Genomic DNA, 11411 nt, shown 5'->3' on the forward strand with positions numbered 1-11411 from the left:
ACACGAAACTGAAATTCATTGCCTAGAATTTCCGCTGCTTTTCCGCAAGACATCACCATATCGAACGAAAGAACGAAACTGCCAACATGTCGCACGAATCAGTCTGGTACTCGCGCCCGCGCAAATACGGCAAGGCCTCCATCGGCTGGTATGTTTGCGACGAGATCTGAGGCGAAAACAAGGGTGGAGGGATCATAGACTGTGCTGTGCTAAAACTAAGACAGTGTGGTTACCGGTGACAAGAAGAAGGCCGGCATCATTCGCAAGTACGGAATCAACATGAGCCGTCAGGCTTTCCGTGAGAAGGCGCAGGACATTGGGTTCGTCAAGGTATGTGATTAGATGCGGAGCGTGGTGTTTCGCAGCAAAATAAGGGGAAGAGAAAGAAGAAGCGGGAATAATGAGATAGAGGCTGACTAGAAGACAGTATCGCTAAACGCAGCCGCGATGGCCGCGGAACTGTGATGGGAGAGTGTCAAATGAATGATACATGAGGGTACTACATCTAGACACCAAGACCTCGATCACGCGGGTGGAAATGGAAGACGGAAGGAAGAAATTATGCATCGGTTTCCTAGTATGTAGTTACCATGCTACTACACTGTTCCCATTTTCCCCAATGAGCGAAACCGATAGCTCATTCCATATCCCTCTTTGCGCCCAATCGTGCATGCCATCAATCAGACCTTGCGCCCTAGCCATCAAATGCATCACGAGTCTAAAACTCAGCGATATGATACCCCTCCAACGCCTCCTCAACCTCCGCCATAGGCTCAGACACCAGATACGGCCCCTGCGGATTCATCACCTCAATCCCACTCCCATACCCCCCATCCACAACCTTCACCGCACTAACCACGCCCTCCCCCTTGCCCTGCCCCTTCAACTCGCCCACTGACTTGAGCGTCCCAAACCTGCTGCCATATACCCCACTATTCTCCTCATACATCTTGTAATACGGGAACCCATGCGTCGCATAAAACTCATGCGAAAGAGGTCGGGTAAGCGGCTTCCGCCCCGTAACAGCTGTGTACAACGCAGCATTCAGGATCTGCGCGTTGAACACGGTGGTTTTGGCAACGTCCCAGTTGGGGCGGAGGGTGTCGCGGTGGATGACTTGGTGGATGAGGCCGCCGGCTGCGAGGTTCATCTGCGCGGTTGTGGGGTCTGGGGGGCCGGCGCCGCGGAGGCGGAGGACCATGTGGATGGTGGATTCTTTGTAGATGCGGTAGTCGTCGAAGTCGCGGGAGTCTGGTGTGAGGGTTAGTATTCATTGGGGGTTGATGTGGTGAGTGGGGTGGGTGGCTGGCTTACCTTCGAGCTGCTTCCCAGCGTAGATCAAACGCATGTCTTGCGTGGGTATACCCGTTACCTCACGGATACGCAGCTTGAAGTTGCTGATGGGCTCCAGATGGGTAACGTCAAACGTCTTGGTCGTGCCGTTGAGCTGCTTGAGGAAGATCTGCATGGGCTCACCGGGGAAGGCTCGTGGACCGGGCAGTTTGTAAGGCGTGATCTCGATCTGGATACCGGCTGTAGCTTCCTGTCCTGTGATCTGCGCTTCGACTGAAGCCCCGCTGTTGCTGGGCATAGCGACAAACTGCCGGACTGTGCCATCTCCGTGGGCGATGCCATCGATCCACTTCTGTTGTGGGACGACGATGTAGTCTTGTAGGGGAGATACGGGTTTGGCGTCTACAGGAGCCTTTCCTAGTCGAATTTGTCGGCGGAACTGGTTGGCCACGGTCTCGATGGCGGGCTCGGCGGAGATGACGTTTACGCCGCCGACGTAAATTCTGATCTTGTAGGGATGCATTTGCTCTTGGACAGGGCTGAAGTTGATCCACATCGCCTCGGATTCTGCATGCTTGTCAGTTGGACGTTCGAGTTTCTAATCAGTTTGACGATACTTACGGTACATGGGGAAGAAAACGCCGCTCTTTACGATCATCGCCTTGGGTAGTTTGGCGCTGTGCCGTGACACCGCTTCGAGTGGGAAGGCGCCGAGGTTAGGGGGGAGGTAGTTCGTCTCGGAGATATCTGGCACACGAACTGTGCGTCGGAAGGAAATCTTGAGGTCGTCATTTACTGTGATGGTATCATCTTTCAGCGTACACGACATTCCGGACTCGAGTTTAGACATGGCTGCGGTTGTCCAGCTAATTAGGTTAGCAGTGCGAGCTGAGTAGATCTGCGCGCACAAAACTTAGAGTCTTATGTGAGTGTGAGGTGAGAGCGGGCCGGATAGTAAAATAAGTGATGATCAAGGTAAGTGTAGCAGAGACCCAAGGTACGGAGTCAGGAGCGCCGAGGTCGCCCTGACTGACGAAATTGAGGGTCTATTTCGTTATTAAATTCGATAAAGTTAGGTTCGGTTCGTCGCTTGTGCGATAGCATTACCAGGTTCCCCATTCGACTGTCCCATTACATATTCTTGTGCTCAGTGGCTAACCGAAGTAGGGCTCATACCAGACCCTTCCGGCTCTCCTCAACCACCTGCAAACTCCTTTGACAGTCCCCACAGTACCCTTTGACCCAGTCCTCTACCTGCTTCTCTTTGCCCTTCTTCGCTGCGCTTTCTAGGAGCTTTCCAACCTTGCTACATTTATGTGTCTCATCCAGCAGCCAGTTCTCGTATTCCGCTTCCACCACTTCCTTCTCAATGCGATTGACTACGCGTAAAGCAACGAGTAAATCATGACGATGCGAGCCAAGGCTCTGTCGCGTGCGGTGGAGGCGCTGTGTGCTATGCGTAGAGGGTTTGAAGAAAGACTGGGTGGAGACGGTAGATGAGGGATCGTGGAGGAGGGTTGTGAACGTCTGGTGGCTGTATACAGTTAGCCGAGTTGGCATCTCTAGGTGAAGAAGCATACCATTTGTTATCAGTGCTCGCCGCGACTGGCACTGAAAGCTCAAGATTGGTGTTGTTCCGGTTCAAGAACGACTCCTCGATATCGCGAATGTAGATCGAGCGGGTCATCGTAGTTGATGGCTTGACACCCAATCGCGACATGTAATTAGCGGCATTTCGCTCGTGCCACCAGCTCCAACTGTCCCTGGAAGTATAGAAGAAGTTGGCTCCACCGCTGACTAGCAAAAGGCCAAAGAGCAATGAGTGTGCTGAGATAACTTTGCCAAGACCGGCTACGATCGCCAATATCCAGCTCATGACTGTTGACACCACACTTATAATGATGTTCCCTATGTATTGCGCGACAAAAGATGCGGTCGTCTGCGGGCGTAATTTGAACTTCCGAGGTCGGTTCGGCGGTGGTACGTCCTGCGCGTCGAGCTGTACAGCTTGTGTTTGGGCGCCGATCTGGCCAAAGATACTTGTGACCTTGTTCGTGCTTCTGTTGTGGCCGAGCCTGGCGACTTGATCATTGACGACATCAACAAGATCTTGCGCCTCAAGCTCCAGGTCTTGCAGGGCTTGGCGTTCGATGAGTTTCCTCGCAAAACGTGGGTTGCGCTTCCAGTCCACCTTTGTGTGGATAGCAAGCTTACATCGTGCTTTTGAGACATGTGTGATGACTGTTTTGCTAAGAAGTACGAATCGATCGTGGCCTGGCAGGTACCAGGGTGTCTTGCGATCTGAGACCACGTAACAAAGATGGTCGTTGAGGACTTCGATGACCTGGTAGTCGTTTATGACAACAGCTCCGTTCTTACCAGGCTGTGCAATTTCGTACTCGAAATCTCGTCGTTGAAGGTTTTTTTCGCTCGTGATCCACGGCCCTTGGACGATGCGGGACGCTCTCCGTTCCCGATATAGTAGCTGGAACACCGCACTCTTGTCACCGAAGAGTATATGAAATAGGCCTTTTGCGCTGATATCGTACTCCTTCTCCACGGCAACTTGCGTCATGCCAGCTGGAGCAAAGACTACAGCTTGCGACGGTAGTTTGAACTTGGTTGCGTTCTTTGCGGCACTTGCGCCGGATGGTCCAAACAGATTACCATCAATGCGCAGGCTGGTCTTGATGTTCTTCCCGCCATAGCCTGTATCAACAGGCGTGTCTGGAGAGATTTCCTCCCAACCCTCCTCACCAGGGGCATTGAGGCTTTCATCCGTCTCCATCCTGATCATTCTCTTCATCGTTTCTTCGAGGTTGTGCTCTCCAGAGGCAGTATTGCGTACGAGGAAATTCAGTCGACGCAAGAGCAATTTCAGAGGCTCGAGGAACGTCTTCACAGTGAGCCTAGTAGCGCCATCCTCCCTTGCGCCCGACTTGAAATGGAGGAAAAGAAAGTCGCAGTCCTTGCCGGGAGCAGCAGTGACTTCATCGATAGAAGACATGCTTATTCCCGTGATAAGTACAAGACCCAGGTGATTGCTGTAGAAGTATATGTTCTTAGTTGTGACGTACACGCGCCCGGGGAACTCTTGTTGATCTGTCGGATTCCATACGGCTCGGAACACCAGCACGACTTTCTCCGAGCGTGGCACTGTAGGGAACAGTATCCGGAACTGAGCGTCTTGCATCCGGAGAGCGAGAGGGTAGTAATTTGGGAAGTCGACCTCGTCATGGTTGGTCTTGGTGAGTATCGGAATGGGTCCGCCCATACTGCTCGACTTGCGATGAACAGCGCCGGTAGGAACAGGAGGTGTTCCATTCTTCTCATCGCTGGGTCCAAGGACAGGAGACGGGTTAATAGGACTCGGAGGTCCAGATTGACTGCGGTCGCGCGTGTTGGTCTCATCTTCGCGCCCAAGGACGTTGACATATCCCCAGTTGACCGAGCCCCAGAGGTTAGCCATGAGCCCACCAGGCATGTTACCTGAGCGACCTGTCCCGAGACCTCGCTCTCCGCTTACAGCGACAGCGGCTTTGCTAAGGTTGGTCGGAGCCGGCGGGCTCGCAAGGGTGGAAGGCGCAAGACTGGTATATGGAAGTGTCTGGCCCATGACAAGCCGAGTATCAGGGAGGCCAGGTGCAGGCGCGGCAATCTGTCCGACCTGTACAATGTTATGACTAGCTGAAGCAAGACTTGCGGAGATAAGACTAGCAATGCCACCGCTGGCGGAAGAGGGGTTGCTTCCACTCAGCTGAGGGCTTACTGTTGATTTCCTTGTCAAGTCGAGCTTCTCCATGATTCTGGCAGTGTGATCGCGGCGGCTGCTGTCGCCTTCAGTTGTTGTGCCACGTCGAGCCGACACGTCGAAGCTACCGCGTGTCGCATTGCTATCAGCACCAGGAACGCCGAGCGATTCGGTACGGTCCATGCTGACGGTGTCTTCACCAGGCTGGCCGGCTTGTCCCTCGGAGGTCTTTGCAGCGAACTCAGGGGCCACAGGAGGGCTTATAGAGAAGGCGGCGTCGACAGAGGCAGCTCCCGACAGATCCTTGGATGTATCCTCCAGTGCCTTGCGCTTGGCGACCTCAAAGGAAGAGATCCATTCAGTGATGTCGTTCTGCGTCTCGGCCTGTAGAAGGATCGTGGTGTCTTTCGTCTTGACTTCGAAACAGAAGCGTCGTTCCTCAGCAAAGGCTGGTCGAATACCGCAGAGTAGAACACCGATCTTCTCTGATTCTTCCACGGCGCCGGACCGGGTGCCCTGTGTCAGCCAGCCGAAGATGCCGTTCTTGACGAAGAACCATCGCCTGACCCAGTAGGTCCTGGCCGGCTTACCGGTGATTGTGCGCTGGAACAGCCAGCCCTGCTTTTCCGCCTTGTCGCTGCCGAACTCAGGCTTCGCCGGGGATTGTAGGTTCGCTGACGAAGGCGCAGCGCCAAGGTATGGGACGGTCGAAGCGGCGTAGGTGTCCAGCTCTCGCGATGGTCTTGCGCTAACTTCGGCGGCGCCCTCGATCTGCTGGCGTGCTAGATGGAGCTCCCTCTTGAAGACACGCTCGCCGTTCTCCATCTCCTTGCTCCAGCCCCGCACGCGCTCGACGTCGGAGGTCCACATGTTGAAGCCCTTGTTGGACGCATCTGTTGCCGCCTTCATGTCGCGCCACTGCTCGTTGACCACCTTGACGAGTATCTTGTCCAGTGTCAGGCGCACTTGGGGTGCCAAGACGCAGAAGTTCATGCTGGCCTGGAGGTATGCCCGGCGCGCCTCGTGCAACTGGAAGGCGTCTTCTCTCAGCGAAGATGCCTCCTTTGTCTTGACCTGGCCCGCGTACCGCGCAATGGCTCCGTCGAAGATGCGCTGTGTCGAGTCGAGGTTCTTGCGCGCCTCCTTCAGCATGCGCAGGTCGTTGGACACAAACGCCCGCATGGGCTCGCACATGGTCGCCTCGGCCCTCTTCATGCTGCGCAGCGTGCCGTTCCAGAACTCGCGGGCGCCCTCGCCGAACCGCTTCAGGGCCAGGACGGTGTAGTCGTGGTCGACGACGGCTTCGGAGAGCTGCAGCGGCGGGTGCGAGGTCTGTATGTACGTGTCCACGAGCCCCTGCATCTTGTTGCACTCTGCGGCGAGCGTCGAGGTTGCGCTGATGAAGGAGTGAAGCCATCGCTCTATCAGTTCGATCTGGTCGCCGTAGTGGACGGCAGTCGCGCGGAAGGTGGGCGAGTCGAGGGCGGCTTCTTTGATGACGACGGGTCTGTATGCAATTGTCAGCATGCCCGTGTACTCGGTCACATCGTCTCGGCCTACATCAGATCCAGCGGCCGTGACACGGGCTCTATGCTGAGCTGCGGCGGCTTCTCCTCCGCCATGCTGCCGACTCTTGCGGACAGACGCTATAGGAATGGGTATCTTAGAAGCAAGCAGAAAGAGACAAGACAGGCAGGCTATTATACATGTTCGGCGGCGTGGGTGGGCGTGTCGCGTGGTGCACCTCCTCGCCCATGCACCGCTCGATTGGTGTTGCGGCGGGTCCATCGTCACCGCCGCGGCGAACGTCAGTTCACGCGCTAGCGCCTACTCCACCAAAATTTTGTGAAGGCCCGGCGCGAGACGCTCCTGCACAACCTCGACATCCACAACATCCACCATGGCAGGCACCAAGGAGAAGAAGCGCAGCAGCGGCGTCAAGCGCGATCTGAACGCCGCCAACGAGCCCCCCGCGAAAAAGGCCAAGTTGCTCGACAACACCGACGATGAAGGCTCTGACAGCGACGGCGGCGGAGTCTCGCTCAAGGTCAACGAGGAATACGCCCGCAAGTTCGAGCACAACAAGAAGCGCGCCGAGCAGTTCCGATGTAGGCTTAGTCAGGGCATAGTCACCTTCAGTGCTAACTTTGTGCAGTAGAGGAAAAGTACGGCAAGGACAAGGCGTTCCAAAACGGCGGCGACGAGTCGGAAGACTCCGAAGAGGGCGTGGAGGAAGACGATGCAGCCGAGCTACTCGACGAAGATCTCGACGAACAGGTCAATGCCACCCTCCAGGCTCTGCGCGCAAAGGACCCTCGCATCTACAACAAGGAAGTCAAGTTCTACCGCGAACTCGAAGAGGGCGAAAATGGCACAGACGAGAAGAAGAAGGAGCCATCAATGACACTTCGGGACTACCATACCAAGAATCTGCTTGAGGGGAAGTACACGGGCGAAGACGAGGATGAGGATGCGCCGCCGAGGACGTATGCCCAGGAACAGGAAGACGCTAGGCAGGATCTCGTCAAGGCGCTCAAGGATGCTGATGAGGAGGAAGACGACGACTTCATCGTCGCAAAGGAGAAGCCGCAGAAGTCCAAGAGCGATAAACCCAAGATCACCGCCGAGGATGTCGAGAAGGCCGACCAGGACCCAGAGACTTTCCTGTCCAACTTCATGGCGTCTCGCGCTTGGGTACCCACGCAATCTGCCCGCTTTCAACCCCTCTTGTCCGACGATGAAGATGAAGATGCCGCCGCAGACGAGTGGGAAAACTCGTACAACCTATACTTTGAGGATACAACGGGTGCGAACGAGAAGATCATGACATATGCGCGTGATGCTGTCGCAAGCACTACGGTCCGCCGAGACGACAAGAGCGGCCGACGCAAGGCCCGTGAACAGGCGAGACAGAAGAGAGAAGCCGAGAGACGAGAGAAGGAGCAGGAGCTTGCACGTCTCCGAAAGCTCAAGGTCGAAGACATGGAGAGCAAGGTCAAGCAGATCCGCAAGATCGGAGGTCTGAGCGGCAGGGACTTCAACATTGACGAGTGGAAGGAGGTGTTGGAAGCCGACTGGTCAGATGAGCAGTGGGACGCCGAAATGCAGAAGCGATTCGGTGATGCCTACTACGGAGACACTGTCGAGGATGAGGAAGAAGGCGGTAAGAAGAGCAAGAAGCCTAAGAAGCCAAAGTTCGACGATGATATCGATATCAAGGATCTCGTGCCTGACTTCAAGGACGACTCCGAAGAAGAGCGACCCGACCTCTCATCCGACGAGGAAATGCCCGACGCTGAAGCAGAGGACGATGACGAAGAAGCCGGTGTATCCTCCAAGAAGTCCTCCAAGCAGCGCAAACAAGAACGCGCCGAAGCCAAATCCACCGCACGTCGCGACCGCCGCCTGATAGAAAACCTCGTCAACCAGAACCTCGAATACGAAGCCGCTCTCGCTGCTAAGCCCTCTAAAGCCGCCTCCCGCTTCCGCTACCGCGAAACATCTCCCACAAGTTTCGGTCTGACTGCGCGCGATATCCTGCTTGCAGACGACAAAGCCCTGAACGACTTCGCGGGCCTGAAGAAACTCGCCGCGTTCAGAGATCCCATCAAGAAGAAGAAGGACAAGAAGTTTCTCAGCAAGAAGGCTCGCATCAGGCAGTGGAGGCAAGACACTTTTGGCAACCCTGACGGACCAAAGGGTGGATTCGAGACTCTGCTTGGCGAAGAAGAGGTTGCGGCACCTAGGCGCGACAATCGTAACGACAATAACAACGACAGCAACATTGTCGAGGGCGAGAAGAAAAAGAAGAAGAGGAGTCGCAAGAGGAAAGCTACTGCCGTCGAAGCGTGATCAGTTATCTAGTCTACTCGTATAACACTGTTCTGCGGAATTGATACCTTTGGGTCGTTTATCTAGCTATGTCTTTACGTCTACCTCTTTACTACTCTGATCCACCACCTGTAATTTTCTGGAAATGTTTCACCACACAACACCTACAGCAACCCTCCCCACATCCCCTAAATCAAACTCACGATCCCTTCATGCAGCCATCCAGCATCACACCATCCCTTCGCCACCACAAGTCGCGTCACAGCACATCACCAGCATGTCCACGGCCAAAAGCAACAAAGATAAAACCGACCAAGCGGATATAAACCCTAGATAAGAATGCGGAAGCGGGATCCAGAACGATCAACGCAAGGGAGCGGGCCGTCAGGGGATGGCAAAAATAACTACCATGCTACACACAAGGCCAACGCCAACGCCAACAGCTAAAAACAACTCTCGCGGGTCGCAGACCGACGCGGCAGTTTGGACCGCGAAAAAAAGGACATATCGTGAACGTGGGGTCTGGGTAGATGGCATAGACGACTGTTTTTCTTTTGGAGGATCCAAGAAACAAAGGGGTGGGTCAGACGAGTGAGGCTGTGCTTTTCCTCTCCCCCCTTCACCTTGGTATACCTTTCTCGGAACAGCTTGGAGCCAGGGTTCGGTGTAGCTTTTTTCTATTTTATCTTTGCGGTTCACCGTTTCAGGGTGCCGGTGCGTTTTCGGGTAGAACGTGAGTAATGGTAGTGTTGGGGTACGGTATCCAGTCAACTAGTCAATGGCATGTCAGTTCGGCGATATACTACATGTCATGTTGCAATTCAATAACGTGGAATGGGGTGGTGATTTATTGATGAGCTATTACTTTCGCCCAGCAGGCATACGCCGGTCCATCTACTACCCAGAAACCAGCAGGTCCAGCTCCTACGCGTGCCGCATGCGGAAGGTATCATGTTATCGTCATGGTAAGTTGTGGGACTAGTCGGAATGTTCCTTTCCGTATCCCCAAGTAACTGCACTGAGCCGTGTGAGGGGAGTGGACTCGAGATAGTATTCGTCCAATTTCGGGATGGTTGTCGTGCGATTGTAACGGTGATATCAGCCGGAGGAGGGTCGACATCGGGTATGGTAAGGTCGCACAGTGATCGCACAGAACTCGAGGTCCCTCTACTGGTCGTCGGCATCGTCGGGTTGGTCAAACAGGAAGTTCGCGGCCAGCTCCTCGTTCTTGTCGCATGCAAAGTATGCTTGGATAACGAGATCGCGCTCGAACCCAAGGCGACACAGGCGCTCGATAGCCTCGCGCTCCTCCTCAGTTACAGAGATGGCCTGAGCACCGGGTGGCAGCGGCGCGTCCTCGTCTGCGTCCTCGGCCAGGAGCTGCAGGAACTGCTCTGGATTGTTTGCGATCATCTGCGCCAATTGAGGGTTGCCCGCGCCGACCTGCTGTAGGATGGGCTCAAGCATTTGTGGCTGCTGCTGTACAACCTGTCGTAGCTGCTGGAACTGTGGGTTGTTGCGCAGGAACTCGAGAGAGTTGGCGTTGAGCGCACCGGCCGCAGCACCGCCGCCAGTACCACCGGAGCGGGCACCGCCAGCACCTCCGCGATTTTGAGCGGCCTGGGCAGCGGCCTCGAAGAGGTTCATCGGCTCGTCACCCCCGGATGGTGCGTTTCCGGCAGGCGCAGGTGTCGCACCTGTGTCGCCGCCAGCAGCGGGCGTGGGAGAGGTCGGGGCACGGGCTTGTGCTTGTTGCTGTTGCTCTTGGATCGCGCTCTCCGGAATGCCCTAGAATGATGTCAGCACGTGTGTCGAGGCCAGAACGGTCACTTGTCCTACCGTTAGAAGGTACTCAACCGCGCGGTCGGGGTTGAAGTAGGCGGCGCGCATGGCCCGGTCAATATCAGCGCGTGCGAAACCCATGCTCTCCATATTGGCAATGGCGGCCTCGCGCTCTCCACCCATAGTCAGAGCCGAGGGGTCATTGAAGCGCTCGCCGGATGCCTGGGCTGGTGCCGGAGAAGGTGTAGCGGGGGCGTTTTGTGTGTTGGATGAAGGTGCGGGCGCGGCAGGAGCTGCGGGCGTCTGGGCTGCTGCGGGAGCGGGCGTTGAGGGCGCTGCTTTACTTGACGATGCGGCGGCGGCCTTTGGCTTGGAGACCATGCAGACGATGAAGCCCTTCTCCTCGATGTTGTACGACTCGACTGTGTTGGCATCTTGCAGGATCTTGCCTATTGTCTTGTGTCAGCGACTGTGCTGAGCAGCCATGTCACCTCAGCAGCTTACCGGAGTAGATGAGCTTCTGCTGGGGAACTTCCCAGCCCTTCTCGGCCTGGATCTTGGACTTGAGGGTGCCAATCTAGAGTGTCTGTCAGCAGGGCGGTTGCGATAATTTTCTGGATGTGGCGGGTCTGCGCACCGTTTCCGAAGGCTCGGCCTCGATGACGAACTTGTTTTGCTTGAGGTCCTGCAGAGGTTAGCTGGCTGTAGTGTATTGAACAAGGCAGTCGGTGTCTACCTTGAATGTGATCTTCAT

General features: G+C 55.5%; 3 protein-coding genes across 3 annotated transcripts; 1 reads left to right on the plus strand and 2 right to left on the minus strand.

The window, feature by feature from the left end:
* Positions 1-2463: 2463 nt before the first annotated feature.
* On the minus strand, positions 2464-6666 carry J4E92_006052 (uncharacterized protein; the record flags this gene model as incomplete). Its single annotated transcript, XM_051497427.1, has 3 exons — positions 2464-2827; positions 2874-6551; positions 6605-6666. The coding sequence occupies 3 exons, from the start codon at positions 6664-6666 to the stop codon at positions 2464-2466; spliced, it is 4104 nt and encodes a 1367-aa protein (XP_051352074.1).
* Positions 6667-6944: 278 nt separating this feature from the next.
* J4E92_006053 (uncharacterized protein) lies at positions 6945-8896 on the plus strand (the record flags this gene model as incomplete). The annotated part of the gene is made up of 2 exons (XM_051497428.1): positions 6945-7152; positions 7200-8896. 2 exons carry the CDS (start codon positions 6945-6947, stop codon positions 8894-8896), a joined length of 1905 nt encoding a protein of 634 aa, XP_051352075.1.
* Positions 8897-10042: 1146 nt separating this feature from the next.
* On the minus strand, positions 10043-11411 carry J4E92_006054 (uncharacterized protein; the record flags this gene model as incomplete). The annotated part of the gene is made up of 5 exons (XM_051497429.1): positions 10043-10663; positions 10715-11106; positions 11162-11234; positions 11295-11342; positions 11394-11411. 5 exons carry the CDS (start codon positions 11409-11411, stop codon positions 10043-10045), a joined length of 1152 nt encoding a protein of 383 aa, XP_051352076.1.

Source organism: Alternaria infectoria, assembly GCF_024043175.1.
Source record: "Alternaria infectoria strain BMP 0036 chromosome Unknown scaffold_9, whole genome shotgun sequence".
NCBI lineage: Eukaryota > Fungi > Ascomycota > Dothideomycetes > Pleosporales > Pleosporaceae > Alternaria > Alternaria infectoria.